Source organism: Triturus cristatus, chromosome 9 (genome assembly GCF_964204655.1).
Source record: "Triturus cristatus chromosome 9, aTriCri1.1, whole genome shotgun sequence".
Lineage (NCBI taxonomy): Eukaryota > Metazoa > Chordata > Amphibia > Caudata > Salamandridae > Triturus > Triturus cristatus.
In genome coordinates this window covers 840,616,571-840,635,197 of record NC_140592.1, presented here as the reverse complement: position 1 = coordinate 840,635,197, position 18,627 = coordinate 840,616,571, and the positions used below count along the sequence as shown (strand labels likewise).

At 48.4% G+C, this 18,627-nt stretch overlaps 1 protein-coding gene across 1 annotated transcript in view; it reads left to right on the top strand.

Annotated features, from left to right (window-relative positions):
* The first annotated feature begins 2,050 nt into the window (after nucleotides 1–2,050).
* TDRD9 (tudor domain containing 9) overlaps nucleotides 2,051–18,627 on the top strand; it is a 2,714,501-nt gene continuing 2,697,924 nt past the window's right edge. The window contains exon 1 of the mRNA XM_085626273.1: nucleotides 2,051–2,459. Coding sequence (XP_085482399.1) covers nucleotides 2,287–2,459 — 173 coding nt within the window. The 5' untranslated portion in view covers nucleotides 2,051–2,286. The remainder of the gene's footprint in view (nucleotides 2,460–18,627) is intronic.

Here is an 18,627-nt window from a genome sequence, read left to right as displayed (position 1 = left end):
GTAATTATGAGTGATATTCCAAGGACTATGAGTGACATTTTTTCACAAGTACAACCAAGCAATGAAATGCACGGAAAGAGACAATTATCAGAAATTACACCCATTTGAGCAATAAGAAGCTCTGAAAACTACTTGAAATAGCTACAAAACCCCAGGTCGTTCCAGGCCTCGGAGCTCTAAATAGTGCTGCACTGCTGCTTACGCCCTCCCGTGTCCTAGCAGGATTCAAATAGGCCCGTGAGCTAGAAACACAAAGGCCCAAAGAGGATCTGAGAAGACCCAGACTAATAACACGTGGGCACTTTGAGAGCACGTGTCTTTTAGTCCTGTTGTAGTCTATAAATGGGGCTACTTGAATGTGCGTGCCAGATACATCAGCGGGCGTTTGATAGTGGCTGACTTGAGGTTAGTGCACCTCACCAAGGCCAGTAAATGTGCAAAAGCAGGTGGGTACATTACCACCGCAAAGCGAGATCAGTCGTGACTATTAAACATAATATCTGTCTTCATTTTTGTGTCACCCCTTTCACCACGGTAGCATGTTTCATGCAGTTCTCGAATAAACGAACATAAAAGAAAAACGTCACTTCTGAGAACTCCCCAGCTGACCCCCAAAGGTCACAGCCCGCCAGGACGCCCAAATCTCTCAACGGCCACCCCTAGGGCCAGTACTATAGTTGCTCCAGTCAGGCCACTGCCAGCAAGACATCACCCCTCTCATGGGGGGGGGGGGAGCTGGCAGGAGGTATCATAAAGACGAAGGCCGAGTCCCATGCGCCCATTGAGATGTGAAATAGCTTCGGGCAGTAATAGCAGGGGCATTAAGGGGGGGCCTCGGAACATAGCAAGAACAGGAGTCAGGCTGACCGGAATGCCAGTGGGAAAGCAGGCCGCCATCAATCCTCAACAGCGGGCCGATCCGTGCACCAGGGAGGCATATCGGGAAGGGCTGCAAGTAGATGGAAAGGCCACCTGGCCATGTAGCAGAGAACCAGCGCCGAATAAGCGAGGCGTGGGGGAGAGGCGGGTGCGCACTCACCGTAACCGGAGATCCAGCGCGGCCGGCAGCAGGGGCCCATTGGCCAGACCGTCCCCAGGAGCTGCGAAGCCTGGCAAGCGGTAGCGGATGCAAGCACGAGGAAAGGAGGTGGCTAAGAGCACCTACGAAGCCTCGCCTGCTCCTCCGTGCCAGGACTCTCAAGCTGAACAGCAGCAGCTGCAGAGTGAAGCGGTCAATGGGGTTGGGGTTCGGTCCGGTCGCAGAGATCGTACCCATTGTTTTAAACAAATTTTACTGCGTGCAAGCTACGCTGGCATTGCCACTGATTGCAGCCTCCCACAACCTAACTTCACGAACTGCAGCTATCCGTTTGCGCAGCCGTACTCTCTCATGATGTAATCAATCAGGAATGCCGTGTGAATCCTATTGCTACATTGTAGCATCTCAGCCAGTCCCCAAGTCTGCCGGCCCTGCGCGCTGCCGACTTCAGCTTTAGTTTCAATCAGCATTATAATGGCGCATGATTAGTAGCGCTAGGACTGCACAGCCCAGGAGGCGCTAAGCCTATTATGCGTGACTTGGCGTTTCAGTGCGGTGATGTGAACCACCACACTGAAATGCGTTAGTATCGCGCCTGATGCGTGATACTTGGCAGGGCTGTTCGCCCATCCCGCCAAAATGTAGTGCTTCGAGTTTTCACCAATGTTTCTGGCTCTATGAGCTTTAAAATACATATTTAACCAAACATCTTTCTATAAATGAGCCCTATGAGACTAGCCTAATGCTGTTTCGTGAACGGGCGTGATCCAGGAACGTGGGCCACTTTTTTTGGGAGTACCCGGGTCGAATTGTGAAATCAATCACAATTTGTGATCCCAATCCGACCCTGCTACTGAGGCAACCACAATTTAACTTTTTCTACCACGTCTCTGACTCCACTCCCACACCCACTGTCCTCTCCGTCCCCCGTTGCATTTATGATCACTTTGCAACCACTATTTTTGCGCACGTCCCGCTCGTGCTTCTACGCCGCTGCGTTTGTGCTCAGGCTCCACCCACTGACGTTCTTCGCACACAGATTCGGCGTGCCCCTGCGGAAATCAGCGCTCCTCCTGTGCATCACGTGTGCCCAGCATTTGCCTGCTGAATTACCAGCACAGTCATCCATAGTTTCTTGGACAAACTCTTACCCACTACCCCCATCTTCTAGGGCTCTTCTACTTCACTCCCTGACCCATCCTGACTGAAGACGGGCATTTTGGGTCACTTGCTCAACCTACTGCACCATGTTGAAGAAGCTGACCTTGGAGCAGATCAATGACTGGTTCACCATCGGTAAGAACGTCTCAAACGTGCAGTTCCTGGGAGCCTTCCCCGTGGTTAAAAAGGAGGAGGCGGCGGATTCCGGAAGGTCCTCGTCATATGGAAGCGATAAAACTACCAGAACTTGGCAGAGCGAGTGAGTACGGCACGACGTTATGATCTGGTGTGTGGGGGGTGTGGCGTCTGGCTGCCAAGGTACACCCTATGTTAGAATGGCTGGGTCCCTCTTGCAGTTGCTGGAGGGCCGTGGTGGCCAGAAATAGGGAGGGCCCACTGAGTGCAGTAAGAACTTAGGTGGAGGCTTGGGCTGTCCACCCGAAATACTTTACTATTCCACTCAGAACCGCGGTGTGTACCTTGTCAGTATGTCCGACGGTGCTTTTCAAATATATTGAGCTCAAAAGAGGCAGTATATTTTTCGGACAGTTGTGAGAGGCGACTAATAATGTTTTCCGTTACGACAGGGTCTGTATCAATACCACGGTGCAATCACTTAGCCAACATGTGCCGGTCCTAGGACTTTTGAGGAGAAAAGGAATGTGTGAGGCCCCCTAATTTTCATACAACGTGAAATAACAGTAAACGACATCATAGGAAGTGCCATTAATTGACTATTGGTGAGTGACTTTGCAAGAGGAAGTGTTCTTGGTTCAATAACAGTAAAACAAAATCATAAATATTAACACAAAATTAGCTCATTATATTTTAATTTTAAATTAAATGGAAATACATTAGATCAGTCACATTGGTTGGGAAGGTTTGGCCTAGGACTCTCCAAAATGTATTAGTTAAATCAAATGTTAACAATTTGTTTCCAGATGTCATGTGGCCAATAGGGACATTGTTGACATCACTAAGTTAGCATGAGCCCTGCAGCCATGATGCAGCTTTTGCGCACGTTACTTCATGGCTTTATTTTTGCGAGGCTCTGTTTATGCCTTTCACATGAGAACCGTCTGCTAGATTAGTTCTCTGCTTGTTCCTGGAGTTTAGTCTGAACATTGTTAGCAAGGTCGATAAACAATGCCTCTTGTTATTCTGTTCTGGTCAGGCCCTAGCATCTAGACAAAACATACTAATCTAGCTGCTGCTGGAAGCTTGTACTTTGATATTACGGGGATGCATTTTTAGGTGAGACAGACTTGGAGAGGGACCTTTCCAGGGAGAAGAGCAACACGCACCTACTATGTAGAAATGTCATATATAGTCTAAAGTATGGGGTCTGCTGACAAAGGCCAGAGATCTTCTATTATAGCCTTATAGCCCGCCGTAGCGGGCTATACCGGCTGTTAAAGGCCCGCTGCAGCGTTAAAGGCCCGAGCCGAAGGCGAGGGACTTTAACAAAGCAGAGGGACTTTAAAAGCCGGTATAGCCCTGCTACGAAGGGCTATAAGGCTATTAGAACATTATGCCACTAGAGGGCAGAATGTTCTAACAAAGCCTTCAGGGAGCGCGAGGGGATTTCAATCTCCTGAGGCTCCCTGAAGCCTTTGTTCACAGCCAGAGCTGTGAACAAAGACTCATTGGAATGTTGGTGCTCCGGGCTTATATCAGCCATTATAAGCCCGGAGCGCTCCATTGTTTTCAATGGAGCTTCCAGCATTCCAATGTTCTAATATATAATAATACTTGTTCTTACCAAGGGGAGGGAGGTTTGGCATTATAGTCCTTTCTCCATTGTCTTTGTATGATGACATTTCCCGTTATGATATATGGCCTAGCTGCAATGCTAACTTTATTCATGTTCTGCATTTTTCTGCTTGTTGTGCCACGTATACTTCATGTTAGAGCACAATAGTTAAAATAAACATTGTGTACTATATCCTTGTCTCGATCCGATCTTATTGTGGACAGATACGAGAATGTGAGCGAAAAAGTGTCTTGTAACGTGATTCCTGAGAGATCCGGGAGTGTTGTGTTCTGGGGTGTCTAATCATTTGCTTCTTTGTGAGTGTGTAGGAGACCGAGTGAGACACTATAACTAGTTGGTCCTGGGCTTGTGGGCACCAAGGTGGTGGGAAGCCTTACACCGAGGTCCCATAATCCTGCGTATAGTTCTATGTATCTGCAGAATCCCTGCAACACAATTTAGCATTGGATATGTATATGTGTATGCTGTATTTATATAGTACAAACCAAGCCGAAAGGCTGCTAAGCACTGTCCAAGGTCAAAGACACAGTCAACACTTGATAGGAGTAGATTGTTTGTGGATTGTGAACGTATCATGATTTTTTTTTTAAGTTGAGTATTAGTTGTTTCCTAAATTGGAGCTGATTTAGGGCTCTCTGAATGGATATGGGAATAACATTCCAGATCCTTGGGGCATAGATGGGAAAGGCCTTTTTCTTGTTTTGTTTTTCTCTTTTTAGCACATCTTTCGTCAGAAGGTGTCCTAGCTGTGGGTTTGTGGAGGCCACTGAGATGGCAAGTATGTCATCCAAGAAGGCAGAGGAGTCAGTCTTATAGTGCAAACCTAGCCAAAGCAGTAAAGCATGGAACGGGGTTAATACCCAGCATAAAGTCAAAGAGTGATGGGAAATGTAGCTGGTTTGTGGACTGTTAACGCATTGTGATAGCTTTGCAGATAATGCAGCTGAGCTTGAAGGTGGTGCCTGCCGGTAAGGAGTACCTATAGAGTTCCATCATTGTGTTATGCTGTGGTCCTATTTCTTGGTGCTGCAGCATGTGGAATGCCTGTAAGGGCACCAGTGAGGATTAAAATTACAAGATGGTTTCCCAGATACCCAGTGCAAGATAGGTTTGGTTAAAAAAAGATATGAAAGCAAATAAAACAGTTGAAAATAACTTGACTTCTATTAAAGGCATCACATTAGTCACTGAAAAACACCAGAAACTACCAGAATACAATCCTATGTAGGCTAAAAGGGTTTAATTTCATGTGCCATTAGCCAGGGTTACAACACCCTCTGAAGCCTTTAAATGTTTCTATACTAAGGAATTTGTTTACACTTACATGGTTCCAGAGTGCATTTCATTTGGTAAACTAGCATGATGCAGATATAGTTAACAGATTTGAGATGCATCTCCTCTCATTTAATTTTGAACAAAACCTCGAAATCGCACATTTAAATGCAATTAAATAATGTTGCGAACCAGGCTCACTAACCGGTCTATTTCCCTGAGGCTTACAATGCTTGATTGAGGTTGCAAGGCCTTTAGGGTTGTGTCTGGGCAGTATTTTACCATCGTGGATAGTATTTTCATGTCTAAAACGTAGCAAAAAATCTGAATAGAACTTCTACGGATAAAACCGTATAGAACAAAATATCCCTGCCTCATCAGCTAAGTAAAATCTCTCAAATTGAAAGAGCACAAAATATAAAGATCAATGGTGTAAGCAGATGTCTTCACGTAGGGGCTAGGCTCCCCTGGTGGACCTCCAGTTTATCACAGGGGGGGCAGTAGCTGAGATTAATTAAAGCATTCCATCCTTCACTTTTCTGTATACTTTAGTGAGTTGCCCTAATTAGGACTAGTATGGCCAGACATGGGTATTGTGCACACTGTGGTACTATGCCAAGCTAAACCTGGCTGATAATCCCCAACTAGGGAAATCACCTGTCCTGTCCTGGGTTGCTTGTGTTCTGGGTCAGGGAGGACATAGCCTTCTGGACTGTTCCCATTAGAACAGGATCAAGACTGATTTACATATGGAATGGGTCCAAGTACTCGAGAGCCCGACGTGCATCCCCAGGAACATGCGCTTCGGCAGATACAGTTGTATATCATACATAGGGCATATCTCACACCTGCAAAAATTAACCAGTACTTAAATCGTGGAGATGCTAAATGTCCAAGATGCGAGGAACTGTTGGCTGGCTGACTTCACATGTTCTGGAGCTGCCATAGAGTGGGCACATATTGGAGGGATGTGGTCGCGTTGTTACAAGCTTGTACTGGTCGGGAGTTGCCGTTCGAATGGCCTGCATATCTACTGCATACGTTCCGCAGGACACCCACCACAAAAGTCACGTCCAGATTTCTAGATCTGTGATTGATAGTGGCCAAGAGGCTGATGAGTAAAAAAAAAAAATGGCTGATGGGCCTGTGGGATGGGAGGATGGACCTTTCCTGACCTTCGCAGCTCTGGATCATGGCTGTGCGGTGTATGAGAGAAGGGACCAGTGGCACAGTAATGTAATCATGGGCCCTGATGAAAGAAAATGATGCCGAACTGTAAAACTAAGCCACAATCTGGGGGCATTGGGACCAGAACTTCCATGAGCCCTGGTGCCACTGCATCTGTTGCACTACTGATAGCTAGACAGCTGAGAGGAGCCCCCAGTGAGCCTCACAGCCATTCTCCTACTTTGCTAAGCTCATGGACTGGTGCCTCATCCCCCTCAGTGCAGTGTCCAAACATGGCTGGCTGCAATGTCCAGGGGAGGGAGGGCCTCTCTCAGGTCTTCTTGCTCTGGAACATGGCTGCAGAGCCCATGGAAGAAAGGCAAGTAGCACAGCAACGGTGCCATGGGTGCTGGTGCAAAGTAAAAGTGCACCCTCACTCTTGTGCACTGGCTGCATAGTAAAATAAAGCCATAATTTGGGAACATCGGGGACTTATTACCCCAGGGCCCAGTGCCACTGCACCTGCTGCACTACTGATGGCTAAGCCGCTGACCAGTGGCTATGCCCGGGCAGAAAGAGAATGTCAGGCCCCTCTAATTTGCATTCACCCTCCAAGATGGTTGCTGCGTAGGAGCTCCCCGGACTGGGAATCGCCCTATTGCTTAAATCCCTGGAAAATCGCCCCCCCCCCCCCCCGCTCCAGCAAGTCTCCACTACCTGGCCAGAGAGTGGCAACGCAATGCTGACTACAGATTGCTGGTCGCAGCGGTAAAGACCCTGCAGAGGCAAAAAGTAATGAAGTGTGAACCCAGGAAGATCCCCTGGTTCCAGGCTTGGATCGCAGTCGGCACAAATCCTGCTGGATATTAGGAGACGTGTCTCCAGACAGCTTCCTGCCCTTACACCTCAGTACACTTGTCCCCACTTGCAAAGCAGCTATTTCTGAGCCGGGAAGTTGCCACCTTCCCCAATACCCTGCACCCCTGTTACCTGTTGGAGCGGGAAGAGGGAGAGAGCTGGGTAGCCATTCTGAGGCAGAGTGAGCCCACCACTGCTCTCAATCGCACGCAGAACACTGGATGTCTGAAGATGGCCTTCAATCCTACTGTCTTGAACACCCCATCCTCCTACCGGAGAAAATGGAAATCCGAGCCAGGACAAAGCTGCGGAGGCTCTCTGATGCTGCCTCTCTGCTCGCCTACACGTCTGTGATCTCCCAGAGTGGGGGATGATCGAGAGCGGGGCAGACATGATGTTTTGGAGGAGAGCTCACCACGGTACACCTCTGCTGTCGACCTGCCCTGGCCCATGGTGTTTGATTGGCTCTCACGGGTGAGAAACGTCGCTCAGAAGGGCATATTCAAAGAAGGCACGAGTGGAAAGTGAATTAAGGTGAAGAATGAGAAGTGAGCCTGACGCTATCCCAACTCCCCATTCCCCCCCGCGCGCGCCCGACCTTGGTCTGCACAAAGTACTTCCATGGAGTGCGGGTGTCCCATGTGCTCTGGGAGTAGCCTGGCCGTCTGACCACCGGCGCCGCAGTGTGGTGCTGATCTGCCCCAGAGTTCCAGCGACCAAAGGACTGACACAACTCTCGCCTCCATCAGAGGCTGGACTCTCCTGAACTTGAAGAGGAGTCTCTTGCCGCTTTATAACTCTGGCTCTATGCACTATTCAGTGATCTATATTGTTATTGGATGTTCACATGCTATTTTATGCCTGCATGCTTTCTTGCTTAATTGGCAGCAGCGCTGCTAGCTTATGCACATACGCCTATGCTATGTAATATAATTATGCTAGTTCTATATTTTTTGCGCTCGCTTCCTGCCAATAGTGGCACATTATATCTACGCTGTTAGTTTAACTTGCACATCTTTTGTACACACCATTGCAACGCTTTGGTTTTGTGTTTAGACACCTGGATCTGTATCTTGTATGTAATGAAAAATTTCCTAGCTATCGTAACGGAAAGTTTCAATTCTATTAAGAACTCGGAGGCAAGGATTATGCTTTACTTTCTTTGCTTTATTTTGAATAGCAGCCATTTTAGAAACTTGATAACCAGACCACATTTCCCAAATACCCTCGGGAAAATGATGGTCAAAAGAAACAAACAAGGGACAACATATCTCCAAGTCCATGGGCCAATCATGGCGCTGTGTGCCTCATATAGTCTCTCTTCAAGTCACTGCCCATCCTCTTTCGATGTGAGTCATGCCCATCTTCTTGTGTTAACCTTCCTGTTTCCCGGAATCGCCTCCTGGAACAAAAAGGACAATATCAGGGCTAGAAAACCAAGAGCGGTTAAAGACCAATCTTAGGTGAATACAAATTAACAAAGGTACAGCAAGACCATGCATTCGAAGCAGTAATACTCTGAAAGAGTCAAGAACCATTGATCATAAGTCAAATCATTACTTGAACCTTTTAAAACAAGATCCAGCAAGGCAATTGGAAGAAAAAAATTGTACTTACCCCTAACGGCCGGTGATCCGGACCAAATGTCAAAGGGTGGGATAATCCCCCCCCTCTTAGTCCTTAATAGAATTGAAACTTACCGTTACAATAGCTAGGACATTTTTCATTCTATGTCAGGACCAGAGGCTTCGGATTATGCACCAAATGCACAATGTCAATATTAGGCTTGAAATAAAACCTCTTAAAGGCGGAATCCAAGGACCAGTCCGCCGCATTCACGATTTCCTCCAACCTTGCTCCCAGCGTGAAAGCCTTGGAGGCCATTGGTCCCCTTGCTGAATTGGCTCTGAATTGTCTCGGGCTAATGCCTGCCTCATGCATGACCCAACGCACCCATCGTGCGATCGTCGGAGAGGAAACTGGGTTGTGTGGTTTTCTGAGAACGATCAAAAGCTGCCTCTCTCCCGGAGGCCTCAGTTCTAGTGACATTTCCTCATAAGCTTTCAAGCAGCGAACCGCACACAGTTTAGGGGATTCTGGGAACGCTGGATAGTCGATTATTCTAGTGTGACACTTAGTTAGACGCCTGATCGTAAAAGACACACCCGAGGGAGAAAACACTCTGCCCGGGATGTCCAGATCTCGTACATCAGAAACTCTCCTGCAGGAGGTCAGACAAAGAAGCATCGCCAATTTTGCAGTCAGTTCTTTCCTCGACATATATTCATTAGGCTGCCATGAAAAAAAAAGTTGAGCACTCTATTCACATGATTTGGGATTCCAGCCAACCTGCCACTTGCCCTCTTAATCATAGAGGGGAAGTGGGTGGATTGTGTCCTCTAAAGGGTCATACAGAGGAGACAGAAGGACAGAAAGAAGTTTGACTCTCATCCAACTTCAAAGAAAATCCCAAAATATGTGTGGGAATGAAAAAGTGCAGTGCAAAAAGTGTATGCGTGATTAAAATAGGATTTGCAATCCTAGCTTTCTTCAGGACCTATCTGGGAATATTGTTGCTACTGCATGAGACCACAAAGTGTACAAAAAATGGTGGAAGAATAAAAAAATGATATACAGGTTGAAATTGATACAACCTCTGATGTCATATACTGATCCTTCGAATCAGCGAGATGTATAGGACATCCGTCTGATACGAGAACTGGACCTCACCTCGCCTGGCACCAACTCAGGTCAATAAGGCCCCGCTCCCAGCTCGGTCCGAGCTCGAGGTAACGACGGACAGAGCGGGGCCTTATTGACCTGAGTTGGTGCGAGGTGAGGTCCAGTCCTCGTATCAGACGGATGTCCTATACATCTCGCTGATACGAAGGATCAGTATATGACATCAGAGGTTGTATCAATTCCAACCTGTATGTCATTTTCTTATTCTTTCCACCATTTTTGTACACTTTTTGGTCTCATGCAGTAGCAACAATATTCCCAGATAGGTCCTGAAGAAAGCCTTGGACCGTTTGTCCAGTAGGCTGAAACATGTATTTGTAAGCAGTTATTTTTTAAACTGCTATACTTGCACTGTTTTTAATTAGGATTGCAATTGATATCACTTTTTCATTCCCACACATAATTTGGGATTTTCTTTGAAGTTGGATGAGAGTCAAACTTCTTTCTGTCTCCTCTGTGTGACCCTTTGGAGGACACAATCCACCCATTACCCCTCTACGATCAAGAGGGCAAGTGGTAGGTTGAATGGAAACCCAAATGATGATAATGATCACTTTGGTGAGTGATGGGAAATCCAATCATTAACAAGGGTCTTTTCACTCTTTAACTTTTTGTATTCCTTATGGCTTTACTCTTGTTCACATAGGTGCCCAGTTTCTTTACTTCCTTCGATAGGCAGCTGGCATAATAGACCCCGGATTATATGTTTTTTTTGTGATCTATTTGATATGGGGATTTAATCCGTGTAGGATCTTTAAAATCCCTCGGACCCTCTACTACTTTTGAGTGTTATCACTCTATTCACATCCCACAATTCCGAATAGCGTGGGTCAGGGGTAAGCGACAAATGAAGACCCCGCAAAAGACGACACACAAAAGGGTGTTCACCCACAGGATTGCCTTGAATTGGCACATGGCCCACCGAGATAGCAGAACGAATTGTGTTCACTGAACGGTAAGCCAAACTCGCTAGAAAATTCAGAACTTGAACTAAATCTGTGCCCATGGGATCACAACCCCGTCACACACACCGAGACAATTGTCGCCAGGCAGATCGATACCTCTTGATGGTGCTGTCCACCCAGGCCTTAGACAAGAGGCCGTCAGCAAAGTCCGAAAGGCCAGAGAGAGAGACCATCTACCCCTGTAATCTCTCCACGCCATGAGCCGGAGTGCTCCGTTGAGCACCATCTGATGGGGAACCTGTTCTGGACTGAGAAGCTGCTCTGGAAAGTGAGGGAGTCTGATTGGAAAATCCCAAGAAAGTTCCAGAAGAACTGGAAATAATACTTTTGATCCCCAAAAGGGTGTGATGAGAACCACGTTTGCCTTCTGCCGCCTGATCTGGGCAGAAACCCAAATGATCATTGCGAAGGGCGGGAACGCTTAGGCCTGTTCCTGCGTCCAATCTTGCAGGAAAGCATCCGTGGCTGCCGCTAACGGATCTGGCTGTCAGCTGTAAAACAGAGGACCCTGATGGTCCAGTTTGGAGGCAAAAAGATCCTCTTAAAAAGGTCCCCAATGTTCCTGTACTAGAGAAAAAAACGTCTGGATGTAACTTCCAGAGACTGGAATCTCTGAAGTGCAGGGAATGCCAGTCTGCCACCTGATTCTTTCGTCCTGGGAGGTACTCTGCCATTATTGAAATGTGATGGTCCAGGCAAAATTGTCAGAGGGTCTTCGCTAGGTTCGACAGCACCTTCGAGCGGGTGCCCCCCAGATGATTGATATACCGGACCGCTGATATATTGTCCATCTTTAACAGGACACACGACTGAGTGCGCTCCTTGGTCCAGCACCTCACCGCAAAGGAGCCTGCCAGGAGCTCCAGACAGTTGATGTGCAGTGATTGCTCCTGTGGAGACCAAGACCCTCCTGTGGAGAAATCTCCACATCTGGCACCCCTGCCGTACATGCTGGTGTTTGACTCGATAACCAGGTCCGGGGCTGAACCAAAAATCGCTCTCCCATTCCAGGCTTCCATGTGAGAGCCACCAAAGAATCTCTTCCCATGCCTCCTCTGACAGGGATGGGAGTAGGGAAAACCTTTCCGCAGATGTTTTGCTTTGAGGCACTGTAAGGCCCTGTAGTGCAGCAGCCCTGGAAAAATCGCTTGGATGGAAGCAGACAGAAGCCCCACCACGAGGGCAATCTGACGAAGGGAAACTCTTTGTTTGGTCAGAGTACGCCGCAACTCGTGCCGTATTTTGGCCAACTTCCGCGCCGGTAGGCTGAGGGTCGCTGCGATCGAGTTTACCACAAACCCTAGGAACGTGACCTTCTGAGCCGGAACTAACTACGTTTTTTTTTTTTTGCGTTTATCACAAACCTGCGACTTTCTAAGAGAGTGACCGCGTGTAGCAATTGTTCTCGAAGCAAGAGCGGATCCTGGGCCAACAGAAGCATGTCGTCTAAGTATACGATGAGATGTATTCCTCTTGCTCGTAGGTACTCCACGACCGGCCTGAGAACCTTTGTGCAGCACCAAGAAGCAGAGGATAGCCCGAAAGGAAGTGACGTGAATTGGTACACTTGCTGCCGCCAGAGAAACTGAAGAAACTTCCAGTGGGGCGGAAAAATAGGAATGGCCAAGTAGGCATCTTTTAAATCTAGGCGAACCATCCAATCCGTGGGTCATAGAACATTTCTTAAGAGGTGAATGCCCTCCATTTTGAAGTGGCGGTAAACGAGCCACTCGAATTTGCGGAGGTTCAACACAGGGCGCTGGCCCCCATCCGTCTTGTCCACCAAAAACATGTTGCTCAGAAAACCCTGTGGATGCAAGACGGTGCAACATATGGCCCCTTTGTCCAAAAACGCGGACACTTCCGCGCCTATCAATGCCGCCTCTTAGCGGGAGAATTGGATTGGTCGGGGTGGAACCAACTACCTGGGGTCGCCACAAAACTCTATTTGAATCCCTTGGACCGTCTGCAACACCCAAGCATCAGACGTGACTGTTGTCCACTCTCTCGCAAAACTTGCCAGACGGCTGCCCACACGCACCAGAAACTCTGAAGAGACACTTACCGGCGGTAGAGGAGTTGTCCCCTCCTCTGAAGCCACGACCTCTGGATCGACGTCTGCGGGAAGGGTAGAAATTACAGTACCTCTGTTGATTTTGGTACTGCCCTTGCCTGGAGCATTGCCCCCTGGAGTTCTGGGGGGGCTGGCTGGTTGAGCGGCCCCTGCCTCGACCGGCCCCGCGTAAAACCCGGGAGGAGAAAACCTCTTTTATGGCTGATTGGGCCTTGTCGAGTGACGTGAAAGTATTCACGAATTTTCCCAATTCCTTAATAAAGTGCTCCCCCAAAAGGTCCCCCTGGGCCCCTGCCTCTGAATCGCCCAGGTCCCCTAGCTTCGGGTCAACTTTGATCAGAAAGGATCTCCTCCGCTCTGTTGAAAGCGCACAGTTGGCATTGCCGAGGAAGACCACGGCACGGTGAGCCCATCCAGAGTGGGCCTATGGGGATATCAGTGCGCCGGACTTCTTGGCGTCTTCCGCCATGTCTAAGATCATGGTGAGTGGCCCCAGGGCGTCAAACAATTTGTCTTGGCACGCCCTCCAAGATATATCTATCCCTTTCTTTGGGTCCTTGATGAACTTCGCTAAAAAAGATCCCATCCTAGGGTCTAACTCAACTCCGGGGTCTGCGCAACTTTCCTGTCTTAAGGAGGGGCGTGGACACTCCGAACGAAGGCGGCTACGGGCATCTTTCCCCATGGGAGTCCGAATTCTGTCCGCCACGTAGCTTGCAACCTTCGTGGAGGGAGTCCATTCGGAGGATAGGAGTTCAGGGTCTAACATGTCAGAAGTACCCCCTGCCCCCTGAGGCTCTGAAGGCCCAGCACTTGATGCCGGAGGCAATGGCCTGGACGGTCCCGGCTCCTCGTCCGTGTCGGCCTGGGTGTCACTCCCATGTAATAGACTAACAGGGTTAGTATGGGCATGGTAAGGTGTATTGTCTAAAGGAATGGCCTGTGATTGGTTTTGCGCCAAAAGAGCTTCCCACAAATGCTCAAAAGCATCCTGGTCCACTCCTTCCACTTGGGGACGCTTGGCAGGGATAGGGTCACCCCCTTGTGCACTTCCGGCGTTAGAAGGGGTATTGGCTGGTGGTGGGGCCCACCGAGCACACACCTGCTCAATCTTTTGTGACAAACCCTCCTCCATAGGAGCCATAACCTCCTCAACTTCCCGGTAGATGGACGCATCCACTGCATCATAGAACTCATCGTCCCAGGGCAGTTGAACCAGGGGATCCTCCTCCCACTGCATCGGCCTGCTCAGACATGCCCCAATGTCTGAAGACAGTGCTAATTGGCCTAGAAAAACTCTTCCTGCCAATTGTACATCCACAGCCAAAGAGACTGCGTGCCCATCGCTGGAGGACCACCAAATTTCCACAGGGCAAAGCCCCAATAAACAACTACAGAGGGACAAACCCCTCAGGGACCCCACCCTGCCCTCTGGGGGTCGGAAGCGGACCGCACCCTGCAACAGGAAATAGGTTTGTTTTTTTATTATTAATGTGTTTATTAAGTTTATTCAAAACAAACATGAGACAATTACATAGTTCACAGCTTATCAATGGATTTTCACAACCATTAAAACAGTGCGGTACCATACATGCAAATAGAAAAGATTATATTGGCACATAAGAATTGTTAACCTAGCTTCATCCTAACGCTGTACACATCTGTCACAATGCTTCCTAAGTGCAAAACATAACAATATATAGGGCTCACACTGTACAGGCTCCGCTCTGCAAGCGACTCTGAGGATCAGCACCGGCGGAGTAGTGCACTATTGGATCAGCACCCCCTCCGGGAGCATCCTTGCTCGCCATTCAATTCTTATACATAGCCCAAAAGTTCTTTGGTCTATTGCGGGGTGGTAACATATCACTATAGTTTTCAGTCTGGGTACTGCAAAACATCATATCTCTTGACCATTGAGCAAGTGTAGGTGTAGGACCACGTAGCCAGCATATTGCCACACACCTCTTTGCTAGTAGTAAACCCATATCTATCAGTCGTCTCTTCGCCTTAGGGACCGGTATCGGGTCAGGTACTAACGCCAGTTCTGTAATTCGGTTTAGTTCGTCAAAAATCAGACCCCAGAAACGGGCTATCCCCGGATAGCCAGGACGGGTTCCCCAGCGGTCTACAGCGCTACGAGGCCTCAGGGTAGCAGTGCGCTTTACAAGACACATACACTTACACTTACACTTACATACCCAGGCTAAATGAAAGAAATCTGCGGACTGCTCGTTGCATCTATCACAGGTAGACTCCTCTCTGAGACCATAGCGGCACAGACGCTCCGGGGCATAATAAACTCTGTTAAGAAATTTAAAATGCACTACCCTCTGCCTGCCATTTAGCGATATACGCTTTGTGCTCATACAGCAGTAGAACCATATGTTGTCAGTGAGGTCACTCTGCAAATCTCTCCACCAGGCTAGTCTTGATTTAGTGTACTTGTTACCCCTAATGGTCATTGAAGTGTGGTAGATTCTAGACACTATCCTAGCAGGAGATTGTGCTTTAATGAGGGTAGTCAAGGCTAGCACCTCTGGGTTCTGCCATTTCCTCTCCCAGTAATTCATTAAGAGCATGTCTGACTCTATGGAATTGGAACTGAGCAAGGAGTGTCGGCATGTCTTCTACCCCAGTCATGTCACCCCATGTCCACGCAACACCGTCAGTGAAGAGATCACCTATGAGATGGGCCTCGAGTGTTTGCAGAGCAGTTATAACCCCCCTATCCTTACATGGTGCGCGCCAGTGGCACCACTGAAGGCGGGCCACTGGGGAGTACAAAATATTTCCTGCCTGAGCAGTCAATAAGTAGTTCCAGGTATGAGCAACTGTATTAAGGGAGTCCAGTATACCCGTTCGCCTATCCGGGGACGTGAACAGCAAGGCTGGAAGGGGTCTCGGCGCAGCAACTATTGTTTCAATCCGGACGTGTGGTATGTTAAGCGGACCATGTATCCAATGATATGCCTGTGCACTTTGAGCGGCTCTATAATATAGATCTAAGTCCGGCGCACCCAGTCCCCCCCCATTGAGTACGGTAGCGTAAGTATTTGCCAGGTGACGCATGCCTGTTTGCCCGCCCAAGCAAGGTGTACCATAAGGGACTGGAGGCGTTGAAAAAACACTCTCGGCAACACCATGGGTATATTCGTGAAGAGAAAAAGAAAGCGCGGCAATAACATCATTTTCATAAGGGACACTCTTCCCATCAGCGACAAAGGGAGATTCACCCTGCAGTTAACGTCATCTTCCAATTTACTAATTGCCACCCCATAATTCTCCCTGAGAACCACATCAGAGTCTGTATGTATTTTAACCCCCAAGTAGCACACCGCCTCTGTAGTCCACTGCAGAGGATACTCTGGCTCGAAGGCCGTCGTGGCCGGCGTCAGGGGGAACATAATGGATTTGTTCCAGTTGATCCGGAGGCCAGACATGGAGCTAAAAGCACGGCCTCTCTTAAGACTGGAGAGAGGTTGGTTTCGGGATTGCGGACGTAAAGTAATGTATCGTCCGCGTAAGTGGAGACGATCAATTGGTAGTTCGGGAAACGTATGCCTCTGTGACTATGATACTCCCGAAGGTCACAGGCTAGGGGCTCACCAACCAGGGCATATAAAATAGGAGAGAGGGGGCAGCCCTGTCTCGTGCCTCTAGATATTGGAATAGCGTTAGTGACCAGGGAGCCTATTTTTATACGTGCCGTAGGAGAATGATACAACGCAGCGAGTAGCTGAAGGAACCCCTCTCCCACTCCCATGCGAGTGAGGACCTGCCGCAAGAAGGGCCATTCGACGGAGTCGAACGCCTTCTCCATATCTAAAACCACACTGCTAAAGCCAGCACCTCTGCCCTAGTGTGCTGCAGGGCAGCAAAGACCGTACGCCAGTTATGTTTGGTTCCTACCCGGCACAAACCCAGCCTGCTCTGGAGCAACCAAAGTCAGAACAAGCGGGAACAAACGATTAGCAAGCAATTTCGCAAACATTTTTGTGTCCACATTCATTAGGGATAATGGACTATACGAGGCACAGTCGTCCGGGGGTTTACCCGGCTGAAGTATAGCCACTATGATCACCTCTCTCATGGAAGGCGGCATTGCGCCGGTGGTGCACATATCCTCCAACAGCGCAAGCAATTGGGGCAGCAAAAGGTCAATGAACGTCTTGTAAAAGGCTACAGTGAGGCCATCTCCTCCCGTCACACTTCCCGCCCTCATGCCAGAGAGGGCAAGTAGTATTTCCTCCCTTTCAATCGGTCGCATCAAAAATTCCCATGCCAATTGGACAACCATGGTAGTTTAATCTACGTTAAGTAGTCTAGTATATGCTCGTCTGAACTGCAGCCTTTCGAGGCGTACAGGTCCGAATAATATTGTCGGAACTGATCCGCAAACTCTGCTTCTGTCATTAAAGAGTCACTGGATTGTGTTCTAAGTTCAGGGATCGTCGTCGTGTCTCTACGCTGTCTGAGGAGCTGCGCAAGGACCGCCCCCGGCCGTTGTGGCATATTTTCCCAAGTGTTTGATTTCCATATCTGCCTCTGCATGGTAGTCCTCCAGGGTCTGTGTTAATTCTAAGGTAAGCGCTTAGTTAGGGCCAGCTATTGGGGAGGATTCCAATACCTTTAGTTTGCGTTCAAGATCTGCCAGTCTGTTCCGAATTGACTTAAGGACTCCCGAATCGACTTAAGGACTCCCGCATGTTTGGAAATCGCCACACCCCGATATACACCTTGAAAGCCTCCCATACAGTTTGGAAGGAATCAACCGATCCTACATTAGTCTCAAAGTACGTCTCGAAAGCTATGGCCATGTGTCAGGAATATCGTAGGCGCTATTGTGCTGGGTCCGAAGAAATTTCATAGTGTGAGAAAGCCCAGAGTAATAGTAAAACCCTGTATGGTTAATCTCTGGAAAGACTTTTGCACTCTGCAAGATGGCCGCCGAATTCACTGTACTTTCAGAAACTTCTTTAGAACACCTGTGAGTCCACAAATTGTTAAGAAGGGTGCACGCGCCTCCCGCGGCGCACTTCAACTGTAGTTTAGTTTGAACGAGGTTCGCTACCCTGTTCCTCCTCATAACTCAATGTGAGTCGAGGGCGGAATTTCTCAGTAGTTTTAGTGTAGCGGAGAATTAGTTTTGTAGATAAGAAGGTGGAGGTTGAAGTTCCAAGCGGCGCGAGAGAATCCGAACTCGCAATCTGGGGAGACTGTCAAAAGCCGTCAGAGAACCTGTAACAGCGATGGAGGGAGTTCGGAAGAATTCATTGCTGTGGCGACAGGAAAAAAACAATTTGTCTTTGAATCTACAGTAAGGCGTATCGAAACGCGCTCTCTGTCTTTCTCGCTTCTGAGTTCCTTGGGTTGTCAAGCGCGCAACTAACCCTGATAGCGAGAGGGAACCTTTCTACCTGCCTCTTGCGTTTTTCCCTTAACTTTCCTACCTCTTTCCTTACCCAGTACCTTTTTGCGCGCCATGCCTTTAAGCAATTGAACAGTATTAAAGGAGCTTCGCCAGCAGTCGAAGGAGTTCAAGGAAAAGACTTATTTCTGTGAAGACATTTGA